Genomic DNA, 12041 nt, shown 5'->3' with positions numbered 1-12041 from the left:
ATGCACTGATACCCAACACCAATTTTCCAATTCAGGACCTCTTAACCACCATTATCCCCATTTACTGATATACTGAAAAATTTCTCCACTCAATGTTGGAGAATATTACAGAATTGGCACACAACATTTCAGAATTGGTGGAAATGCTGCTAAGCAACACCGAATTGAGGAATTGGTGCGGGCATCAGTTATTGAGCGATAAGCTGCAGGGCACTGATAACGTCTAGAATTGGAGCAAAGTGCAGAACACGGGCAGTGAATCAGTAAATAGATTAAATATTGCAAATTATTACTGGTGGAGATTCAATACATTACACTACGAAATGGGAGAGTTGCTGCAGTTCACCACAAAACAGAGGATATGTGCAGGATTGTTAATTTGTAGAATTTATACAGGGATCGCCAAGATTAGGTAATTCTGGCAGCAGACCACCAATTGGGAGATTTGTTGCAGAGAAATACTAAATTGAAGAACTGGTGCACAGTGGAACTAAAAAGGAAAACTGAGGGATGGAACCAGTAAATGGGAGAATTATAGTAGGGCACGCCTAAATGGTAGAATCGTGTGAGCGCATCAGTTAATGGAAGAATTCACATTGGAGTATGAATATTGGGAGAATTGGTGGGCATCAGTAAATGGGAGGTTTAGTGCACAGGGCCATTACATTTGAAATTTGGTAATATATTGAGAGCCAATATATTCGAGGAATGGAGCAAAGCATGTCTAAATTGGCGAAAAGGGGCAGGGAATCAATAAAAAGAAGAAATGTTGCAACCATCAGAAAATTGGAGACACTTCAGTGCACTACTAAATTTTTAAAAATTAGCAGGGCATCTTTAAGTTGAAGAAGTGCTTCAGGGAAAAACTAAGTGGAAGGAATTGATGCAGGGCTTCAATAATTGGAGAATTCATGTAAGTGGGAGAAATTTGGCAGGATTATACTCGAAGACGGTGCACCTCCTGGATTTGTGCAGGAGTGGTCAATGAGAGAATTGGTGCAGCGGAGACCAAAATAGAACCATGGACATGTACAGCATGGAAACAGGCCCTTTGGTCCAACATAACCATGTCTGAATTTATGAATTCTGGCAGCGTCCACTAAATCAACCTGGCCAAGGAAACATTGACGACACAATTAGAAGACCCAAAGACACATGCACCAAACACCACTGACTTCATCAGCAAGGACAGTATCATCAAGCTACTGGACCTCTCCTTACCACGCACTTGACTTTCTAAAACAAAATATACAGACAAACCAATGGCATGCCCATGGGATTTCCAATATCAGGATTCTTACAGAGGCAGCAATGCAGAGACTCGAACAAATAGCTTTGCCAACCATCCTACCCAAACTTTGGGTCCGCGACGTGGGTGACACCTTTGTCATCAGTAAATGCAACAAATTAGAGGAAACCTTCAAGGCCATCAATAATACACTTACTGGCATAAAAGTCATTAAAGAGGAGGAAAACAACAATAAACTGCCATTCCTAGATGTCACAGTAGAGCGAAAAGCCAGCATCTACAGGAAAATAACACAAGCGGGCCAGATATTGAACTCAGAAGCAACCATTGCAACGTCCACAAATGAAGCTGCATCAGAACATTATTTCAATGAGCCACCACACACAGCAGCACAGAGGAACTACTCAGAGTCGAGGAAAATCTCCTGTATCGTGTATTCAAATAGAATGTGTCCCCAATGAACACAGTTCGCCGATGGTTCAGCAACAACCCCAAACAAATAGACAAAACACGTTCATAAACCTTAGCCACTCTCCCCTACATCAAAGACATCTTGAAATAACTGCCAGAGTACTGAGACACCTTGGCATCATGTTAGCCCACAAACCCACCAATACACTAAAACAGCCGCCAATTAACTTAAAAGATCCTAAACAGACAGCAAGCAAAACTAACGTAATTTACAAAATACAATGCAATAACTGGAACACACTACATTGGACAAACAGGCAGAGGATTAGCTGCCAGAATACATGAACTTTAACTGGCCACAAAACGACATGACCCTCTCAACACATCCATCCTAAGACAAGCCATTAAAAAAAAACACACATGAGAATAGCATTCCAACCGGAACTCTATCAACAACCACTTTGACTTGGACCCCATTTACCAGCCCCTGAGAAAAAGAACAGGAAATGATATCACCATATGAAATGACGCCACCACGGGAAATGACATCACCAACCCAAGGAAACTCAAACGTTTAATCAGAAAGGTGGAAACACCAGCAGTGCTTCGGCCAGAGGTTCACTGAACATGTTACCTAGTATTGTGACAAAACGTCTGAAAATAAACCTTCCAGGTAAGTGAGCAAGTCTACACTCAGGACCCCAACCTGAACGACAAATCTTCTCATCACTGTCTAAGATATATGAGTCTGATTCCGAGCTGTGCATCTCCATGACTGTACAACAGTCTGCCTCCTCTCCTTGAGAAGCATTTACAGTCAGCTATGTGATCCCCACAGAAACAAATCCGGTGTCGGTCAGGCGTGAGAACCCTGAGTTTTGAAATGGTGACGAGGGACCTGATTGCCTCGGCCTGATCTTAATGGCGTGTGGAACATAAGGTAATCCAAGAGGTAGATTCAAATCGTCAACTATCACCATTTTAAATCACACTGTGAATTCAGACTGGTCTGGAGAAGGTGACCGTTAAACTGAGGTCTTTTAGCCCAGAGAGAGAGAGGAATCTAACAGCTGGGTCATATGAGCCTTCCATTTGCATCTTTCCAATTTCATCCTTCTCTTCCTCCCAAATTTACTGAATTCAGTGAAAAATGAAGAAGCATTCTTAAGAGCCATTGTCATTTTCTATCAGAAAGATCTTCATAACATGATTTCTTTGGTTCTACTTCTACTCAGAGTCATGACAGTTTACGAAAATGTATACTATTTTCCCACAAGATCTCCCTCAAAGATATAGAAGTCCCTCGAAGAATCCTGTGGTCATTCCAATTTATGAAAAAAACATTCTTTATTAAATTTCTGGATGGAGTCTCCACTGTTCTGTAATTTAGAACTTCCAAAAAAATCCATTCATGTCAACATTTCACAGAATCATGTATTTCATCTTAGGTGCCACTAAAACTGTGGCCCTTTAACCCATTATTAATGAAGAAAATCTATCTCCCATCTACTTAAATTTACTCAGTGCCCCAGGATCTAACTCATATTCCACAGATTGATGACCTTTGCGGGAGAGAAATTGCACTCATCTGCTATCACTTAATCAAATGCACTCTCGTTCTACATTGCCCTACAGAAAGGAAACATCCTCACTGTGCCTCTTTTGTCAATTATCAAATCAACTATCAAAGATCAAAGACCTAACAGCTTTGGCAGATACCTATGATATCACACGCTGTCTGTTGCAAGTGTGGACTTAGACGTGAGAATTCATAAAGAGATTTGCGAGACAGAATTTAAGGGGAAGGAATTAGTTTTAGGGAGCAAATGGAAGCATGCAAAAGCCATAAATCTGAAAGCACTGAACTTAGAATGGTAAAAAGAAACTAACACATCAGTTGAAATAATGGTAGACACACAAAAGCTCATTGCTGGACTTTCATTGGGGCACATTTTGAAGTGCTGGAAAGTCGAAGTAATCCTCAGGTAAAAGCGAATCTGGAAAGGAAATAGAAATTTAATGATAAGAGTGTTATACAGGGCATATTCTTCCTCACCCACTGACAAAATTATTCAGTAGTATGAAGGTTTTTTTGTCTTTCATTTCAAGGAAGTCGACTTTCTTCATTTCTCAGATCAAGAGCACCTGAAATGATTGGAAAATACCAGACATGGGACGGCACAGTCCAGGAGTGATCCCACAACTTGAAAAGGAATGACCTGGAGTCTGCTGTAAAGAGGATGAAGAAGCAGAGACGAGAATCAATAAGGTGATTGTCACAGTTCTGGTGTTTAACTGGAACCTGTTAATTTGGCGAGCATTCATTGTACAGAGCTGTTACTTAAGTGTCAGAGAAAAGTGACTCTGGTGGAAAAACAAGAGTAAGATTCTCGTGAACAGTGCTGAGGAGGTTCAGCAGGTTTGCAAAAAAACTGCGACTGTTTGGTGCATTTAAAACTGACTTGTTTGGGAGCTGCCCTAAAATGAAGTTTTGTGGCTGAATCCTCAAAGAAAGGAACTTATATTGTGCTGGACGCAATTGAGCAGGTTTTTGTCACTTAAAGGTTGTGTGCCTCACGCTGGTGGCTTGTCTGGCAGCGATGTCTGGTTAATGTTTGAGGTCAATTAATGCTTACCTGTTCTTTCATGTGAAAACACAATTATGTTGAGCACGATTTGCACGTGAATTCATGTTGGATTTTAGTTTCATTATGATTTTATTCATTTCACATTGTGCTCTTCAGTAACTTCAAATCTTTTGTTTTTTTGATATCTGTTTCATTTGTAACATTCGATAATACTGGAGTTCTCCAGATTATATTTATGATTATTTTGAATTCTGGGACTCAGACTTTCATCCTACTCAGTACATCTTTCTCCTGATACCCTTTGCTCCCTTAACCCTCAGAATAAAATAAACTCCTTCTTGAAAGCACTCAATATTTTAATCTCACCCTCATCCTAAGGCAGAAAGTTGTGGAGGCTCACCACTCTCGGTGAAGGAACCTCTCTTCATCTCAGTCCTAAGTGCTCAGAGTATGACCACACTTTCATAACTCTCCTTTAACAGGATCATTCTTCGTACTCTTTCCCTGCTCAGTCTTGTTGGAAATTTTGAGTTTTAAGGTTAGTTTTAGAGAACTATATTGGTATAATATCCTCTCTCATTCTTCTTAACTTCAGTGAAAATATCCAATCTTCATAGGTCAGTCCTGCCAACCCAGGAGTCAGTCTGGTAAATTTTCGTTATGTTTCCTCAATGCCAATAACTTTCTCATCAGATAAGGCGACCAAATCTCCACTTAATATCCCAGATGTGGTCTCACCAAACACCGAAATAATCACAACAAGATTGCCCTTCTCCATTTCTCAAATGCTTTTGCTATCCAGACAACATTTATTTCCTTTCTTCATTCCCTTCTTCACCTGCATGATAACTTTCAGAGATTGGTGTACATGCGCACCCATGAATTGTTGCACCTCCTAAACTCCCAATGTATTGTCATTCAGGTAATAGTCTGCCTTCCTGATTTTGTTATTAAAGTAGATACAGTCACGTTTATCCATCTGTCATCTTCATCTGCTGTGCATTTAGCCATGCAAACAAGTTGTTCAAATTACGCTGAAACATCTGTGCATCCACATCTGTCCAAATGTCTTGCAAAATGATGTAATTGCACTCAGCTCTCCAATTCCTCTGACTGTTCCTTCTATATGAACATCACCCTCTTTGTGAAAAATATACCAAAGTTTGGTAGAAGATTTGTAGCTCGGGTGCTCGTTGTTGTGGTTCTGTTCGCTGAGCTGGGAATTTGCCTTGCAAACGTTTCGTCCCCTGTCTAGGTGACATCCTCAGTGCTTGGGAGCCTCCTGTGAAGCACTTCTGTGCTGTTTCCTCCGGCATTTATAGTGGCCTGTCTCTGCCACTTCCGGTTGTCAGTTCAAGCTGTCCACTGCAGTGGCTGGTATATTGGGTCAAGGTTGATGTGTTTGTTGATAGAGTCTGTGGATGAGTGCCATGCCTCTAGGAATTCCCTGGCTGTTCTCTGTTTGGCTTGCCCTATAATAGTAGTGTTGTCCCTGTCGAATTCATGTTGCTTGTCGTCTGTGTGTGTGGCTACTTAGGATAGCTGGTCGTGTCGTTTCGTGGCTAGTTGGTGTTCGTGGATACGGATCGTTAACTGTCTTCCTGTTTGTCTGATGTAGTGTTTTCTGCAGTCCTTGCATGGGATTTTGTACACTACATTAGTTTTGCTCATGTTGGGTATCACAATCAATATTGGCCTGGACGCTGCTTTCATCACTACCCATGAAAAAGCGATCTGTAGTTTTGATGGACACGGGTCACAATGTTGTTGTGACTTCATCCAGTAGCACTTCCATCTCCTCTCTACATCGATCTCCAATCCTCTGGACTTACTAACTATTGTTTCTATCCACTTGATCCAACCCTTCAGCATTCTAACTATTTGTATCAATTCAGAATGAAAAGTGTAGAATACCAGCTTAGAACCTCCGAAAACATTTCACGAAAGTTGCCCATACTCTAAGTCTTCCAGTTGTTTTAGGCAGAGCAATAATAAGCTCTAATGCTCTGAGATGGACATGGCTGTGGATCGTACATTACATATACGATGGACATGCTTAAAATACGTCAGACTTTATTGCCGAAAAGACAATCAATTTTTGACAACAATTAATTTTCACTCATGATAATCGTGAATGGCTACATAATCAACATTAGGCTCGCGCTATTTGCATGGAAAATTCATCATTTGCCATGATGGAATTTCAACTTATGTCCCCAGGATATGTGTTTGGGTTTGAGAATGCTGGCCCAGTGAGGTTATCATTAAACCACCAACTCCCCCATCAATATAAATTATTTTCATAACTTTCTGAGTAAAGCATAAGGAGATTTCAGCAAGTTCTTCACCTCCTTTCTGAATCTCCTCTGGGTCAGTGCATAAATACAAGCGTTTGTACAGGAGCTGGTGCACATCAGCAGGAACGCTGCCCTGATTGCCACATAGAGTGAGTTTGAAACTTGGAAAGAGGTGATGTGGGTAACACCAACACAGATGTGGATGACAGTGATGGGGGCTGACAGCACCACGAAGCAGCCGGAAATGGTGAAGAGGAGAACTATGGAGGTCTTCCTGCTCTTTAGTTCGGGGTCTCTGCCCATATCCACAGCATCACCTCTGCTGCTCTTCAGAGCCCGGCGAACTCGGCTTGCTGATAGGATATGGCCGGCGGTGAGAGTGTTCAACAGCAGGAGCAGGGGAATAGGAAGAAACATGTTTGAGATGTTGGTGAGCCATCGGTGAGCTGCCCAGGCTGGTGAAGTGAGGTAAGTAGTGACGGTGCGGCAGCCCCACTGTACATTGTTCAGAACATGAATGGGCTCATAGCGAAAAGACAAGGGAATGTTGGCCATGATGTTAAGAGAACTCACGATGAATATGACCACGTTAACCATTCTTTCAGTGCAATACCTTCCCTTCAATTTGTTGCAACAAATTGCTACAAAGCGGTCAAAGGTGAAGGCGATGGTGAACCAGATGGACAGTTGGAGGCTCAGCCCTTGCAGGAAGGCACTAAGTCGGCACGCGGGGGTGTAGTTCAGCAGTGATCCCTGGAAATGATATTTCACGATCTGGCTCACAATCACGTTGAAAACAAGGACCATCAGATCGCCTGTTGCCATGGCAATCATGTAGTGAGTGATTTCTTTGGAAAGGCCGCACTTCCCTTGGGAAAGAATCAGCACTGTCATCAGGTTTGCTGTAAAGAAAATCAAATCGTGAGATGTATCCAAACACCCAGAGATGTGCAGCGATAAGGTCTTGGATTACACAAGACTGATGCGCTGCTGGCAATTTTAGACTTGAACTTCAATGGAAAACAGTGAAAACGCATCAGCAATACATTGTCTGTGCCATGGAAATAATCAAAGGGTAATTTCAGGACTGGTATATTCTATTGCTCATCACTTTGCACGGTTTGCTCTCCTGATTTCAAGAAAACAAATAGCATTATTTTAGAAGTCACTCAGAGAAGGATCACTTGCCACATTCCTGCGATTCAGGTCTTGTTGGCTAAAGTGAGGCTATGCCCATCTCCATTCGAGTCTGGAAGAATATAAGGTGATCTCATTGAAACATATAAGATCTTGCGGGGACTAGACAAAGTGGAACACAAAAAGAGATATTTTCCTTCGACTACAGTGATTAAGAAGAGGCGACACGGTATCAGAATAAACTGTTTACTTTTTCAAACAGAGGTAAGAAATTTATAACTCTCTGAGAGAGTAGTTGGAGAGTTCAATTCTGTTCCCTTGAAGGTAATGGGATCCAGACGTATAAGATTGAGTTAGACAGATTTGGAAGCACAAAGAAGTGGAAGGCTATGGTTTCCAGGCAGAATAAATGTCAGCCATTGATGACTAATTTTAATGGCTGCAAGAATGAGATCGAGAATTTCTGTTCCAATCGTTTATGATCCCGTTTTCTGCTTCAGCAGAAACAGCCAAAGCAGTCTCCCGTGAGGGGAACATCGTCTCAGCATTTACCCTGTCAAGGTCCTTAAGAATCTGATATGTCTCAATTGGATCACTCTTCATTCTTCTAAACTCCAGACAGTAGACTCCAAAACTATTGAATTTTCGACCATAAGACAGTGTCTCCATCCCTATGATCATCCTAATTGTCCTCGTATGAATTGTGCCAGATGAAAATGTATTTCCTTTATTACTGAACGAAATTGCTCACAGTGTTCCAAATCTATTCTCAGAGCTGCTTGGAACTTGCAGTTAGACGTCCCTACTGTTGTACTCCAACTCTCTTGAAATAAGAGGTCAGAAGTCCACACGCCTTCCTTATCACAACGTGTTCCTGTTTGCTAATTTTCTGGGTTTTTTTTGTTGCATGTCCGAAGGCCCCATTTTCCCTTGTGTACCTGCTTCCTGATGCGTGTCACCATTTAAATAAAACTCTATTGCTTTTTCTCCCTTCTCAAATAAACAACTTGACATCTTCCCATATTATACACCATTTGCAAGATTTTGCCCAATTACTTTATCTATCAATATATGTCTGAAAAAGAAAACGTTTGTATCCCTCTCCAAATGTGCCTTTCCATACAGTTTGCTATCGTGCAAAATTCCACTTGATGACATGAAGATTTTCCAAATGTTGTGCTATCCCATCGTAATTACCAGATTCCAATACTTTTTCAATTGATCTAACTACCCGCATTTTGCTGTCCTTCCTTTTGAATGGGAGTGATTCATTGTCAGGTTTTTCCATGCCTGTGCAACTTCTCCACAATAATAATGCAGACATTATTTATGCACCTACCTATTTCAGAATGCAAGGTTGCAAATTATCAGAGGCAGGAATGTTATTTGCCATGAACCATATCAATTCGTGAAATACTCCTCTTTTAATGATGATCTTCTGACTTACTCCTCTACCTCATTCCTCGTATTATTGGGATGTTCAAAGTTTCATCCAACGTCAAGACAGATGGAAAATAACAGTTTAATTCCTCTACCGTTTTATTTCGTTACTTCAAACACATTTGTTTCCAATTCAGTCGGCTGGGACAGGACAAATTGTACTCAAACCGAAATCAAAGGTAATTAAAAGAAAGGAAAACTCAGCAGTAAAGCAAGTGTGCAATTCAGATATATATCAAATTGCAAAGATTCAATTTAAAACAGAACAGGTAAGCAAAATGTCACAGTGGCTTCGAATCACTTACCTGGAATTCCAAAAATTGCAAGAACAGGAAAGAGAATTTCTATTGGAAGCGCCTGCACTCGCATTTTCAGGTATAAGCAGACAAAGTCCAAATTAGTTAATGCACTGAAACACTCAATTTATACACAAGCCAACCCTCCAGAGAAACAGTAAACAGATCTCATTAAACACGCTATTTCTAACGAACAAGTTAACATCTCGCTTAACTGAGCAGCATTTACAATGAGCTGTATTATCCCCCGAGGATCAGGACCAGTTCTGTCAGGCTCCACAGCTCTTAATTCTCAGGACGTCATTCAAGACCTGAATGTCTCAGCTCAACTTTTACGAGGCACGGAGAGGTGGTTAGTCCAAGAGGAGGATGCAAATCACCAAGTTTTAGAATTTAAATCACCCTGTGCTACGTCACGGCTCTGGACAAAGTCAGAGTTAAATACAGGCCGACTAACCCATCCAGAGTGATCCTACAAATGTGCGACGTGAGCCCTCAGTTACACATTTCTAGTCTCACCATAGTCTTTCTCTTTTTAGTTATTGCATTCTGTGAAAAATGAAAACAAAACATTTTTTCAGCCATTTTCATTTTCGAACAGAAAGATTGTTTTAAATGTGATTTCTATGGTATTCATCGACAGCAGTGATAGCATATACAATATACAGTTATAAATTACAGTGGTTGACATATAAAACACATTTTACTTAAGTCTGTTTAGACTAGGAGATCTTAACTCACATTGTCAGCAACAACATCGTTTTAAAATGAAGTTTCTATTGGAACATTGTTCTCTCAGCCAAATAAATTATTTTCATGCAAAACAGCTCAAGTCTAAAAGTCCCAAAAATTCATTTCATTTACCACAATATCTCACCAGAAGAAAAATAAGTCCGTTAAACATTCTGGTGTTCATTCAATGTTTTTTTGCTTTGTTCAACACTTTTTTAGAAGGAGCCCCTGCAGTTCTGCAGTTCAGAATCAACTACTGATAAAATATATTCACGTCAACATATCACCAGATTTTGCATTTCGCCTTCGGGACTAAGAAAACCATAATCGTTTCATCTATTACTAAATAACAATCTGCCAGCATCATTCTTAAATTCACTCACCGTTCCAGCATCCAACACACATTCCATAGAATCATGACCGTTGCAGGAAGAAATTTCTCCTGATCTCTGTTTTAAATTTTCTACTACAAATCAGAAAGCAGTTACCTCTCCACCCAGATTTCCCCATGTGAGGAAACATCCGCCATATGACGATTTTGTCAAGTGTCAAGTCAAGTCTCAAAGACCCAAGATGCTGGAGTTTTGGTGGAAGCCAATGATGTCTGATTTTTGGACTTGGTCATGAGGGAATTCAGAAGGAGATTGGAGGGATAGAATACCTTGGGTTGGAACGACCTTTTTGGAGCAAATGGGAGAATGCAAAAGTCATAAAGCTTCTGATCTTAAAATGATGTGAAGAAACTTACATATATGCATTCAAATGATGCTAGGAACAGAACATCTCATTTTTGAACTTTCAGTGGGATATCGATGGGAGTGTTGAAATGTCTAAGGAATGCTCAGAAATCAGCGCATCTGGAAAGGAAATGGGTATTAAAATCATTATTGTTACGGATTTTTACGGATTCTACCTCAACTCTTGATAAAGATATTCACAATAATGAAGGCTTTGATTCTTTATTTCAAAAGGAGCGGATTGTCTTTATTCTTCAAATGAAGAACCCACCTGAAATGATAGAAAAAAAACCCATTGGATATTGGATGGCACGGCTGGAGTGATCCAATAATGTCGAACGGAGTAACCTGGTGGCTTCAGGAAAGACGGGGAGGAAGAGGACACGAAGAGAAATATTGTGAGTGTGACAAGGTCCTCAACCTTCCAGGAATTGGTGATAATTACCAGTTTACACTTGAAAAGGTATGCCACTATAAGGTCAGAGAAAGGTGACTCTGGCTGAACCACACAATTTATATTCTCTTCAAGAGCTCTAAGGGGTTTCCACCAGCAGTCCATTATATTGGAAAACTCTGTGCTGATTAAAGTTGGTCTGTTTCGGAGCTGCTGTAAGGTGAGAATTGATGCCTTCGCCCTCCAAGTAATGTCTAGAATTCTACTCGAGGTCGTTTAGAGCTGTGGAGGATTTTGTCGCTAGTTGTTGTGTCCCGAATGCTGAGTAGATTGTACAGTGAATGGGTTAGATAAGTCATTGTTGTACCTGTTGTTTCACGGTGGAAGCACAATTACATTAATCAGGATTTCCATTTGAATTCGTGTTATATTTGACTTCATTATGAGACAATAAGTGTGATTTTGTTCACATTTTACGCTGCCTCATGCAGTAATTTGAATCATTTTAAGTTGTTCTATGTCATTCATAACAATACATTCGATAATACCGCATTTCACGAGATTAAAAGTGCGATTATTTTGAAATTCTCCCAATCAGAAGCCGTCCGTACCCATTTCCTGCTTTCTTTCAAAACACTTTGATCCCTTTAGTGCAAAGAACAAAATTAAATCCTTTTTGAAATCATTCAATGTTTTCGCCTCAACCTCTTACTGGGACATTGAATAAAGAGGCTCTCTCCTCCTTTTCGAAAGAAATTTC

The 12041-nt window shown here is 40.5% G+C and overlaps 1 protein-coding gene across 1 annotated transcript; it reads right to left on the bottom strand.

The window, feature by feature from the left end:
• Positions 1-6548: 6548 nt before the first annotated feature.
• On the bottom strand, positions 6549-9491 carry LOC140455069 (probable G-protein coupled receptor 139). Its single transcript, XM_072549734.1, has 2 exons — positions 9428-9491; positions 6549-7447 (listed from the first exon to the last, which is right to left on the bottom strand). Exons 1-2 carry the CDS (start codon positions 9489-9491, stop codon positions 6549-6551), a joined length of 963 nt encoding a protein of 320 aa, XP_072405835.1.
• Between the last annotated feature and the right edge of the window lie 2550 nt (positions 9492-12041).

Source organism: Chiloscyllium punctatum, chromosome 30 (assembly GCF_047496795.1).
Source record: "Chiloscyllium punctatum isolate Juve2018m chromosome 30, sChiPun1.3, whole genome shotgun sequence".
Taxonomy (NCBI): Eukaryota; Metazoa; Chordata; class Chondrichthyes; order Orectolobiformes; family Hemiscylliidae; genus Chiloscyllium; species Chiloscyllium punctatum.
This window is presented reverse-complemented; position numbering and strand designations above follow the sequence as displayed.